Raw genomic sequence first — 12,414 nt, 5'->3', positions numbered from 1 at the left:
AGAAAGAGTTCGAAGTGGAAAACAAAATAAATAAACGTGGGCATCATCACATTATCTGATATATCAGCATTACCCCTCAGAGCAATCATGGCCACCTTCCCTTGTGGGCAGGGAGATTTGGGGGGGGGGGGGGGAGGAGAATGAGAAAACTAGAGTGCATCTAAATGTAATAATAAAGAGATTATGGCCAGAGACATCTGTCAATGTCACAGAACCCTCTGTCAGCAAGAAACTTCAGAGAGCCGTGAACACAGCCCACTCCATCACACGAACCTGCCTCCCATCCATTGACTCCATCTACACCTCCCACTGCCTGGGTAAAGCGGGCAGCATCATCAAAGACCCCTCCCACCCGGCTTACTCACTCTTCCAACTTCTTCCATCGGGCAGGAGATACAAAGTCTGAGAACACGCACGAACAGACTCAAAAAACAGCTTCTTCCCCGCTGTTACCAGACTCCTAAACGACCCTCTTATGGACTGATCTCATTAACACTACACCCCTGTATGCTTCATCCGATGCTGGTGCTTATGTAGTTACATGTACCTTCTGTTGCCCTATTATGTATTTTCTTTTATTACCTTTTTGTTTCATGTACTTAATGATCTGTTGAGCTGCTCGCAGAAAAATACTTTTCAATGTACCTCGGGACACGTGACAATAAACAAATCCAATCCTAAATTCCATCACCATTTCTTTCTTTGTCATTAGTCCTTATTCACTTTCTTCTTTTCATTTCATGTCATTTCAAAGGTATGGTCGCCATAGTCCCAGATGACCATAGACTGCTTTCCCCTTTGACTGGGAGAGCTGACTGAGCTAAACCGGCCCCCTCAGTTCATTTTATGCTACAAACCATTACCTGACAAAAGTAGCAGCAGACATCCTACTCCCCAGACTCCTGTCGCATGTTGCTTCTAATTTAACTGCTGGAGCAGTGCAAGACGTGTATTTAAACAGTGTAAAATAAATACATGATGTTATCACAGAGGGCATTAATTCCACAAGTGAGTTATGCCCTGACTTTAAAGTAGTGATAAAATACTTATTGCCATCTCCCTGCAGATTCAGTTTTGAACGCTCCAATGGTTTTAAATTAACACAAAGATTATTTAATTGGGTAGTTTTATTTATTTAGTTTTGATTGAGGTGGTGCAAGGGCAGCAAGTGTTTTAATAATCCGCATTAGGTCATGTTTCTCACCGTCCAAAAAGAATGACCAATAGAATCATAGAATCCCTACAGTACAGAAGGAGGCCATTCAGCCCATCGAGTCTGCACCGACCCTCCGAAAGAACATCCTAACTTAGTCCTACCCTATCCCGGTAACCCCACCTAACCTTTGGAGTAGCTTCCTTGCAAACCTCCTAAATGAAGATCAAATGAGCACAGCTACCTCAAAACAGTCCGCTGCAGAATTATGTAGCTGAGAGTCAATGGGCTGGATTCTCCGTCGGTGGGATCATCCGTTTCGCCGACAGTGCACTCGTGCCTGTGGATTTCCCGATGGCGTGGGGGTGCCCACAATGGGAAACCCCATTGGCCGTCTGCCGGGACGGAGAATCCTGCTGCCGGCGGGGCATGCCACGCCAGAAAACGGGTGCGGCGGGATGGAGAATACCACCCAATATTTTTTTTAAATGAATGAATTCTTACACTTGTTTAGACTCAACCCTTTAAAGATTCAACTGACCTTGCTTGGTATCCAGTCTGATACATTGATATTCTATGTCTCAAACCATACCCCAGTAACATTCCAATGAAAACACCATCCCATTCCATGAAAGGTTCAGTGTCCCCCTTCATAGAACTGCTACATGCTCTGATCCAAGAGCAATAATTGGTTTCTGAACAAATACGTACAAGGAAGTTATTTTTCGAAGTGAAGCATCTCCGCATTCCAAGCCTTTATTTCAGGAGACTCCCTCATTTATTTCCCAGAAGAAGCTACAGCACAGGACTACTTACATGCCAAACATCAAAAGCAGTATGCAATGGAGAGAGCTAAGTGATCCCACAACCAAGCGATCAGATCAAAGCCCTGCAAGCCTGCCACATTGAGCCTTGAATGGTGGCGGTCAAATAAACAAATAACCAGAGGAGGCAGCTCCACAAATATCACCATAGAACATACAGTGCAGAAGGAGGACATTCGGCCCATCGAGTCTGCACCAAGCCACATCCTCAATGATGGGGGAGCCCAGCACATCAGTACAAAAGGCAAGGGTGAAGCATTTGCAACCAACTTCAACCAGAAATAATTAAGGGTCCATCTTGGACTCCTCACAAGGATGCCAGCATCACAACAGGCCAGTCATCAGCTAATGTGATTCACACCACCTGCTATCAAAAATCGGATGAATATATTGGATGCTGCAAAGGCTAAAGGCCCTGACAACATTCTATCGCTCGTAGGGTATAAGCTGCATCCCTAACCAAGCTGTTCCAGTACGCCGACCTGACAATGTGGAAAATTGTCCAGGTATGTCCTATCCACAAAAAGGAGGACAATCCAGCCAATTACCACCCCATTAGTCTACTCTTAATCATCAGCAAAATGATGGAAAGTGTTGTTGACATCGCTATCAAGCAGCACTCCCTCAGACGTAACCTGCTCACTGACACACAGTTTGGGTTCCAGCATGACCACTTGGTTCCTGACTTCATTGTGGCCTTCGTCCAAACATGGATAAAAGTGCTGAACTCAAGAGGGGAGATGCTCAACAATCTTCAGCTGCTTCATCAACGACCTTCATCATTGAAAGGTCAGAAGTGGGGATGTTCGCTGCTAATTACACAACATGTATTATTCATAACTCCTTAGGTAAGGAAGCAGTCTCTCTCCATATGCAGCAACATTCAGGCTTGGGCTGACAACTGGCAAGTAACATACATGCCACGCAAGTGCCAGGCAATCACCATCTCCAACAAGAGAGAATCTAACCATCATTCCTTGATGTTCAGTGGCCATTGCTGAATCCTCCAATATCAACATCCTGGTGGTTACCATTAATCTGATACTAAATTGGACCAGCCATATAAATAGTGTGGCTACATGAACAGGTCAGGGGCAAGGAATTCAGTGGTGATTGACCCGCCTCCTGACTCCCAAAAGTCTGTCCACCATTTCCAAGACATTGTTAAAAAAAAATAGAATTTACAGTGCAGAAGGAGGCCATTCGGCCCATCGAGTCTGCACCGGCTCCTGTAAAGAGCACCCTACCCAAGGTCAACACCTCCACCCTATCCCCATAACCCAGTAACCCCACCCAACACTAAGGGCAATTTTGGACACTAAGGGCAATTTATCATGGCCAATCCACCTAACCTGCACATTTTTGGACTGTGGGAGGAAACCGGAGCACCCGGAGGAAACCCACGCACACACGGGGAGAATGTGCAGACTCCGCACAGACAGTGACCCAAGCCGGAATCGAACCTGGGACCCTGGAGCTGTGAAGCAATTGTGCTATCCACAATGCTACCGTGCTGCCCTAAATCAGGAGTGTGTTGGAACACTCTCCCCTGCCTGGATGCACCCAGTTCCAACAATACTGAAGAAGCTCAACACAATCCAGGACAAAGAAGTCTACTTGAATGGCACCCCATCCACCACCTTAAACATTAATTCCCTCGACCACCTGCACAGAGTGGCAACAGTGTATACCATATACAAGTTGCACCGCAGCAACTCACCAAGACTCCTTTGACAATACCTTCCAACCCTATCACCTAGAAGGACAAAGGCACATAGGTACATCACCTCCTGAAAATTCCCCTCCAAGCCACTCACCATCCTGACTTGGAAATATATCGCCATTCCTTCACTGTTGCTGGGTCAAAAATCCTGGAACTCCCTTCCTAACAGCACTGGTGCACCTACACCACATAGACTACAGCGGTTTAAGAAGGTGGACCCCACCATCTCCTCAAGGATAATTAGGGATGGATACACATGCTGGCTTTGTCAGTGATGTCCATATCCCCTGAAAGAATAAAAAGAAGATTTGAAGGCTGCATCCCATTCCCTTCAAATTAGAAAATGCTAGTTTCTCTTGAAGCTCACATTTTCCTAGGCCTCCATTTAACCAAAGTAAGTGCAATATCTCCTTAAAGTTATCTTTGACTTGCATACACTCAGTCATCTTCAACTCTGTAAGAGTAATACTTGCAAGCTTCTGAACACAAATAACAAGCAATGAGACTGGCAAAGTATTTCCACATAAAACATTTTATGCAATTTCTGTTTGCACGTTGCTTTTGTGCAGCTGACACTCACACCTGTGAGGGCAAGAGATTGGACAAACAGTCGTCTCCACGACCACCAACAATAATCCCCATGTCGCCCTTGAGATGGGATTTATCTTTCCTACTTCTCTCTCCCCTAAAATAGTGACATTCCGCAACTTCTACTGAGCACCTTCAAGAAATGAAACATAGAAAGTAGAAGCAGGAGGAGGCCATTCGGCCCGTTGAGCCTGCGCCGCCATTAATTATGATCATCCAACTCAATAGCCTGATCTTGCCCCCCCCCCATATCCATTGATCCCCTTCAACCCAAGTGCTAGGTCTAACTGCTTCCTGAAAACATACTGTTTTGGCCTCAACTGCTTTCTGTGGTAGCGGAATCCACAGGCCGATCACTCGCTGGTTGAAGAAATTTCTCATCTGAGTCCTAAATGGTTTACGCAGTATCCTTAAGACTGTGACCCTGGGTTTTGGACACCCCCACCCATCAGGGACATCCTTATTGCATCTATCCTGTCTAGTCCTGTTAGAATTTTATAGGTTTTTAATGAGATTCCCCCCCTCATTCTTATGAACTCTAGCGAATACGATCCTAACTGATTCAATCTCTCCTCATACTTTATATGAAGCGAAGCAAACTAGAGGTCATCAGAATGAGTAGCTTTAACTCGCTACTTACTGTGCTGTGCTTCATACTGAGCTCCGTGGTGCTGCAGTTGTTGACTACGTCTGTAACAAACCTCCCCTGCTTTTAGTGCTTGTTTAAAGAGTCTTTCTGCTTCCACAATGGTGGTGGCTTCCTCTTCAGCCAAAAGAATGTAGGCAGTGGCACATCTGAAAAAGATCCATCTCCGATTAATCTTGGCCTCACTTGGCGCTAATGTGCTGGTAAAATGATAAAGTAACATCCATAAGTAGATTTTCTTCCCTGAAGGTAGAAATGCAGACATCTTGGGCCACGATAAAAAAACTGCATGCCCACTTCTCTGCATCTAACTAATGTGTTTTACTTCCCACGTACATTCAACACCTTGGCAGATAACACAGTGAAAGCCCAGAGGTGTGCTACCTAAAAGACTATATTCACCCCAGCGAAAAGATCATGTCATTTATTTGGGGCAGTAAATAAGAAACACATAAGTTGTGCAAATTGGTGCCATAATGGCATGCTTGCAACAACTATGTCAGCCCTTAGATTTGTTTTTAACTGCATATGATCTAAAATCGTGTCAGGTTCCATTCCCAGTCTACGCCGAGTTAGCTGATAACAAAATACAGCAGTTGGCAAAACAGGGACAAATCCCATGCCCAATGGTTATCTAGCCCTACTGTTATAAAAGACAAAAAAAAAAATCCATGTTGATAATTAGGTACTGGCAGGGTCATACATGCCTGCAATACCCCCTTGTAGTGGCACAGCTTGCTGACTTTCACCGTTACACACCCACATAAAAAATGGCTACTTGGGCAAAGTATTGAGAGCTATGCCAGCTCTCAAGGAACTGTAACCCGAGCACGGGCCAGCAGACTTAAGAAAGGACAAGGAACAAAATATTAAGATACCCATAGCATTTAATAAGTTTTGCATTTTAGGCCAGACATTTTGAAAGATTGCAAACATCTGAAAGTTTATTTACTGAGTGGACGAAAAGCCACATGAAGGCTTGTCCTCCCCTGTATTAACATGACACTCGTTAGGACCCTGTAAGGAATCCATTCAGATTCATGACTGTTAATAGGCAAAGCCGTCAATTGCAATAACGGAAGGTTTCAAAAGCCAGATTGGTTTTGAACAAATCAATTTTATCCATCTTTGATTCTGGCCAGACACTGATAAACCCAGTACAGGATATTCACCAATGTTTGTCCTTAAATTTAGTTCTAGTTGTTACAAATTCACAAGAGATGGGAGCACGAATAGACCATATGACCCATCGAGCTAGCTCCACCATTTAACACAATCATGGTTGCTCTTTGGCTTCATCTCCCCTTTCCCACCCACTTCCGAAAGAGGCCAAAAATCTTTTGATCTCAACCTTAAATATAGTTAACGATGGAGCATCCATAATCCTCTGGGGAAGAGAATTCCCGACCCTTTGGAGTGAAGAAATTTCTTCTCATCTCAGTCCTAAATGATCAGCTCCTTATGCTGAGACTCTGCCCCAGGGATTTTTTATTCCCCAGCCAGCAGAAACAATTTCTTAGGGTCCACCCTACAGATTCATGTATGTTTTAAAAAAGTCACCTCTCATTCTTCTAAGCTCCAGAGAACATAGGCCCTATTTACTCCGCCTTTCATCATAGGACAACCCTCTCACCCCAGCGTTCAATCTAGTGAACCTACGCTGTATTGCCTCCAATGCAAGTTTATCCTTCCTTAAAAATGGAGACCATGAAAAAAAGAGAGAACACAATTCATTATAAATTGGTTTATAATTTCAGTGCAGCCTACTGAACAAGGGAAATCTCATTCACAGGTCCAGTCTAAAAGTGCTCTTCTTGTATTACACATTAGACATGAACTGATGGATCAATCTAAGCTTTAGGTTAAATACATTGCAATTTCAAATGTTTAACAGATCCTGTTTTAAGCAAAACTGAATCATAGGACAAGTGAAAAGTATATTTCATAAGGGTAAAAGAGGTGGCAGTGAGTTACAGAGCAGTGATTCAATTAAGACTTCTCAGAATACTGGCTGAATCCCCAAGAATAACTTAAGTACATGAATTGTTCTCAGGCGATGGGAAATGCTGAAGAACCTGGATTTATTACCCAACCGTGGTCACTTTGAATTGATACGGTCACTTCAAAAGCACCGTATATTGTAGGGTTGGAGTCATGTGGAGGACAGACTGGGTAGTGATTTCAGGTCCCCTCTTTTTTCAGGTATTCATGATTTTTCTGTTTCATTCAACATGTGTTCCCTGCCCAAAAGCAGGTTCTCATCTCATTGCCTCCAGATGCTGCATCCTGGCAGATTTTTGTCAGTGGTGGTTTCGCCATTGCCTTCCGTTCTCAGGGGCAGGTCCCAAGTCTACGCAAGCCAGAACGGGAATCAAACCCACACTGGTGACGTTAATCTGAACCACATGCCACCCGTCTAGACAACTGAGCTAACTGGCCCACATTTTCCTGGTATCAGCCTAAAAACCACCAGATTTTACTGAATGCACTTCACACCCTGCCATAGTGGGATTCAAACTCATGACGTCCGAGTTGGTAACTCAGCACCATGACCACTAGGCTTCAGTAGCCACAGCACTGTGCTGGCTAATAACTCACTGCCACTCTGCAATATTTTCTTCAATTTGAGACTGTAACTCTTATGAAGTGGATACCCTGAGTAATGCAGAGGCACTGTGACTTAGATAAAGGATAATAAAAATGGCAGTGAATATATATTTATAAGCATATACTTATTGATATTATACAAAATTAGGTACGATATATATTGCACCATGAGGCTAATTTTGTTTCCTGAAGAAGCCAAAAAAAATTCAGATCAAGGACAATTCTTTTATGCTGCTGCTCAAGGACATGTATACACTGACAACTAAGCCTGTTTACCAAGTCACAGGTCCAGGAGATAAGAAAAGAGTGAACTTAGGAGCTAAATTTCCTGAATGACTGGTGGGTAGCAAAACTGCTAGAAAATGTCAAACAGGCACTGTTGCCTCTCAGCGCCAGCGGGCCCGGGTTCAATTCCGACCTTGGGTGACTCTCCGGGTGCTCCGGTTTCCTCCCACAGTCCAGAGATGTGCAGGTTAGGTGGATTGGCCATGCTACATCGCCCCTTAAGTGTTCAAAAGGTTAGGTGGGGTGACTGGATAGAGTGGGGGCATGGGCCCGATGGGCCGAATGGCCTCCTTCTTTCAATGTAGGGATTCTATGATTCTATACTTGTGCGCTGTGGGGAATCTCTGGATTCACAGGCTGCTGGGAATCAGGCTGACTCAGGGTAGATTTTCCATTTGCTGCTACTTCGACTGCAATCTGAAAACCTTGGCTTTGCCGTCCAAGCTCGCACTTGAAGATGGCAACGTTGTCATTTTAATGGGGAAAATTATCTACTGAGCCAGACGCCAGCCAGCGAAATGCTTGACCCTGGAATAGAACAGATTTCAGGGATACCTGCACAGTTGAGAGTTTCCATCTTGCAATACAAAGTTGAATGGATTTTCAATAATGGGGCTGTATTAACTGCTATGGTGAATGAATGTTTTGTGATTATTGAAAGGATTAATCAAAGCCTTGGGGGGGCGGCGGCCGGGGGGGGGGGGGGGGGGGGGGGGGGTTTATAAAGATATCAATTCCAAAGCCTTGGGGGGGGGTTATAAAGATATCAATTCCAAAGCCTTGGGGGGGGTTATAAAGATATCAATTCCTGTTACATGTGCACACAAGGGCACGCTGATGTCATGCCAAACAAGCTGTAACTTGATGTTAGTTCTTCATGTATACATGTTCATGAGCAGCCTAGAAGCCAAACACCAAAACCTTTCTGTTACTGAAACTATGTCGGAAGTCTTCTGTGGGACAGAATCTAAGTGAATTAATTAAACACGAGTAACAGATTGTACAACTCTCAGCCCTGGCTGACGTGATGCTAAAGCAAATAAAGTGAAATGGGGAATAATGGGAACCCAGGAGTGATTAAGAAACAGTTATTTCTTTTGAGTAGTTCAGAAATTGCAAGAGCAGAGCTCGAGCAGTTTACAGCCACCATCCGACTTTTGAACTAAAAATCACAGCCTTGAAATCATTCCCAGGTGACTTTTTAAGAACATACATTGTGAAGTTTATTCCATTTTGGGTCCTTCTTTTGGCTTGCAGCGGCTGTAGCAGTGGACGCCAATGGTAAAATATCCTGGATGAAAAGCGGACACGGGTCTCATCAGAACACAGCGGAAATGAGAAAACTGCACAAAAGTTGATCATACTACATCAGCATTAAAACAACCATCCATCCTTACGGCATCTGTAAAACATATTGCTTCAAAAAGTGTACAGAAACACCAGGTAGAAAGGACACGTTTTGGAATACAGACCGAATTTCTGGAAGAGCTGAAGTAAAAATAAATTTGAGCCCACAATGCAAAAAAAAAGGTCACTCACTCATTTAATTCTAAGGCTTCGTGTGCTGCTGAAATTCTTGCTTGTGGGTTCCTCTCTCTCCAAGCTTTCTGCATTACTGCTCGAACAAAACAAGAGCACTTTTTAAAACAAGATTAAAGCCCTGGATGGAACATGTCACTGGGACTCGAAAGCTTTCCCAACCCTTTCCCTGGCACTACACCACAAACAAATTCCAATCGGGATTCATCCGCTAAGTTAAAAACGAAGTGATGATGCGGGCTGCAGCAAAACTCTCAAAATAACAATCTCTCATGAAAAATAAAGACTGCCCTGGTTATAGCATTTCACTGAACCCAGCCAGCCACTGTTGGGATAAACCTGCATCACTTCCAGAAGGTGAAAACACTGCCTTGTGGGACAGCAATCTGGAAGCTGAGCATGCCCACTTTTGAGACATGTTACGAATTGGATTCTGTTGGACAGAACTAGTGTTCAAATTTATTTTACACAATTTAGGTATGCGTTGCCCTCAAATTCAGGGCAAATCCAACCCAGCCAATTTCCGCTCTATAAGCCTACTCCCAATTGGCAGCAAAGGGAAGGAAGAGGACGTCAACAGTGCTATCAAGTAGCATATACTCAGCAATATCCTGTTCTCCAATGCTCAGCTTGAGTTCTGCCAGGACCTCTTGGCTCTAGGCCTCCGTACAACTTTGGCCCAACTCTGAACATAAGATCTGAACTCTAGAGGTGAGGTAAGAGTCATTTGTTCTTGGTATCAGAGTAGCATTCGACTAAGCGTTGCTCCAAGGAGTCCCAGTCAAATTAAAGTCAAGGAGGAAAGGGGAGAAATCTCTCCAGTGGCTCACCATGCCTGGCACAAAGCAAAATGGTGTGGTTGTTACAGGTCAATCATCTCAGCTCCAGCATGTCTCTGGAGGAACGCCTCGGTCCAGTGTCGTAGGCCCAACCACCTTCAGCTGCTTATCAACTACCTTCCCTCCATCACAATGTAAGAACTGTTTACTGATAGTTGCACACTGTACATCCCCATTTTCAGTGCCTCAGATAATGAAGCTGCCCATTCCTGGCTTCAGTTGCTGAGTGGCAAGCAACATCTTTATGCCACGTAAGTGCCAGGCAATAACCACCTCTGGAATAAAAAGGACAGCAGCAACATGGGTATAAAATTGGCTGAGCGATATGAAACAGAGAGAAATGGTCAAAGGATTATTTTTGGGCCAGCAACAGTTTTGTGGTGGTGTTCCCCAGGGACCCTTATGTGTAGGGGACAATTTCAAAGTTTTCAGGTGACATGAAAATTGGAAGCACTGCGAGGAGGACAGTGTAGAACTTCAAAAGGACACAGACAAATTGGTGGAGAGGGCAGATGAAGTTAAATCAGAAAAGTGTGACGTGATGCATTTTGGTAGGAAGAACATGGACAGGCAATATAATATATGTGGTAAAATTCTTAAGGGGATGCAAAGGCAGGGTCCTTGGTGTGCATGTGCATAGATCACTGAAGGTAGGACAGGTTGAGAGAGCAGTTAGTAAAGCAGCACGGTGGTACAGTGGATAGCACTGTTGCCTCACAGTGCCAGGGACTCTGGTTCGATTCGAACGTTGGATGACTGTGTGGAGTTTGCACATTCTCCCCATGTCTGCCTGGGTTTTCTTCTGGTGCGCCAAGTTCGTCCCACAGCCCAAAGATGTGCAGGTTAGGTGGATTGGCCACGCTAAATTGCCCCTTAGTGTCCAAAAAGGTTAGGTGGGGTTACTGGGTTTCGGTGATGGGGTGGGATCGGTGCAGACTCGATGGGCCGAATGGTCTCCTTCTGCACTGTCGTGATTCTACGATAAAGCACATAACATCCTGGACTCTATCAAAAGGGGCATAAAGTAAAAGAGCAAGGAGATTATACTGAACGTATATAAGGCACTACTTCAACCTCAGCTGGAATAGTGTGCACAGTTCTGGGTGCCACACTGTAGGAAGGATGGAGAGAGCGCAGAAGAGGTTTTCAACAATGGTTCCAGGGATGAGTGACTTCAGTTTTGAAGATGGACTGGAGAGGTTGGGACTGTTCTCCTTGGAGAGAAGAAAGCTCAGAGAAGATTTGATAGAGATGTTCAAAATCATGAAGGGGCTGGACTGAGTGGGTAGGGAGAAACTGCTCCTGCTTTTAAAAGGATCGCAAATGAGAGGGCACAATTTTAATGTGATCTTCAAAAGAAGCAAATGTGATGCAAGAAAAACCTCTTTCACACAGCGAGTAGTTTGGGTCTGGAATACACTGCCTGGAGTTTGGTGGAGTGAGGTTCAAACGCAGCACTCAAGAATGCATTAGATGATTATTTGACTAGCATCAATAGAGGGTGGGTGTGTCTAGAAGAATGGCGCTAAATCATAATGCTCATGCGGAGAGCCAGTGCAGATACAATGTGCCAAAAAGCCTCCTTCTGTGCCATAACAATTCTTTGAGTTTGTGAAGAGAACGCTTAACCATCTCCCCAAAACATTCAACTGCATCGCCATCGAGATCCCCCATTACCAGCGGCTTCATCGCTGATCAGAATCTAAACTGCACCATCTGCACAATTGCTGAAGCTGTCAGAGCACGAAAGGTTGGGTATTCTGCACCGAGTGACTAACCTCTCTTTCCCCAAAGTCTCACCACCATTTACAAGGCACAAAGAAAGAATGCCTAGATTGATGCAGCTGTGACGGGAAACTCAACATCATCCAGGGCAAAGAAGTCCACTTGATTGGCTGGTGACCCACTCGTTTGGATTTCCATCTCCAATGTCCCATGCCTCCAGTGTTTTCTATCTACAGGATGTAATTTGCAACACCTCATAAACCTGCAATCTTTACCAGCTAAATGGCCATGGGTTAAAAGGTGGATGAAAACACCATCGCCTCCAAGTAACACACCATCCTTACCTGGACATATATCAGTCCGATTCTATATCACCACTGGGTCAAAATCTTGGAATTTCCTATTCAACAGCATTTTGGGAGCACCATCACCGTCAAAGACCGCAGAGGTTTAAGAAGAAAACCCACCATCAACTTCCCATTGGC

General features: G+C 44.5%; 1 protein-coding gene across 9 annotated transcripts in view; it reads right to left on the bottom strand.

Moving 5' to 3' along the window:
* LOC119954680 (suppressor of tumorigenicity 7 protein homolog) overlaps positions 1-12,414 on the bottom strand; it is a 207,832-nt gene that overhangs the window by 43,526 nt on the left and 151,892 nt on the right. For 5 of the 9 annotated variants that reach the window (XM_038780137.1, XM_038780139.1, XM_038780145.1 and 2 more), the window contains exons 6-8: positions 9,366-9,441; positions 9,040-9,117; positions 4,929-5,083 (exon numbers count right to left, since the gene is read on the bottom strand). In XM_038780137.1, the coding sequence (XP_038636065.1) occupies positions 4,929-5,083; positions 9,040-9,117; positions 9,366-9,441 (309 nt within the window). The remainder of the gene's footprint in view (positions 1-4,928; positions 5,084-9,039; positions 9,118-9,365; positions 9,442-12,414) is intronic. The other 4 variants (XM_038780146.1, XM_038780140.1, XM_038780142.1 and 1 more) reach the window with 1 other exon arrangement.

This window comes from Scyliorhinus canicula, chromosome 20, assembly GCF_902713615.1.
Source record: "Scyliorhinus canicula chromosome 20, sScyCan1.1, whole genome shotgun sequence".
NCBI classification, from domain to species: Eukaryota; Metazoa; Chordata; class Chondrichthyes; order Carcharhiniformes; family Scyliorhinidae; genus Scyliorhinus; species Scyliorhinus canicula.
This window is presented reverse-complemented; position numbering and strand designations above follow the sequence as displayed.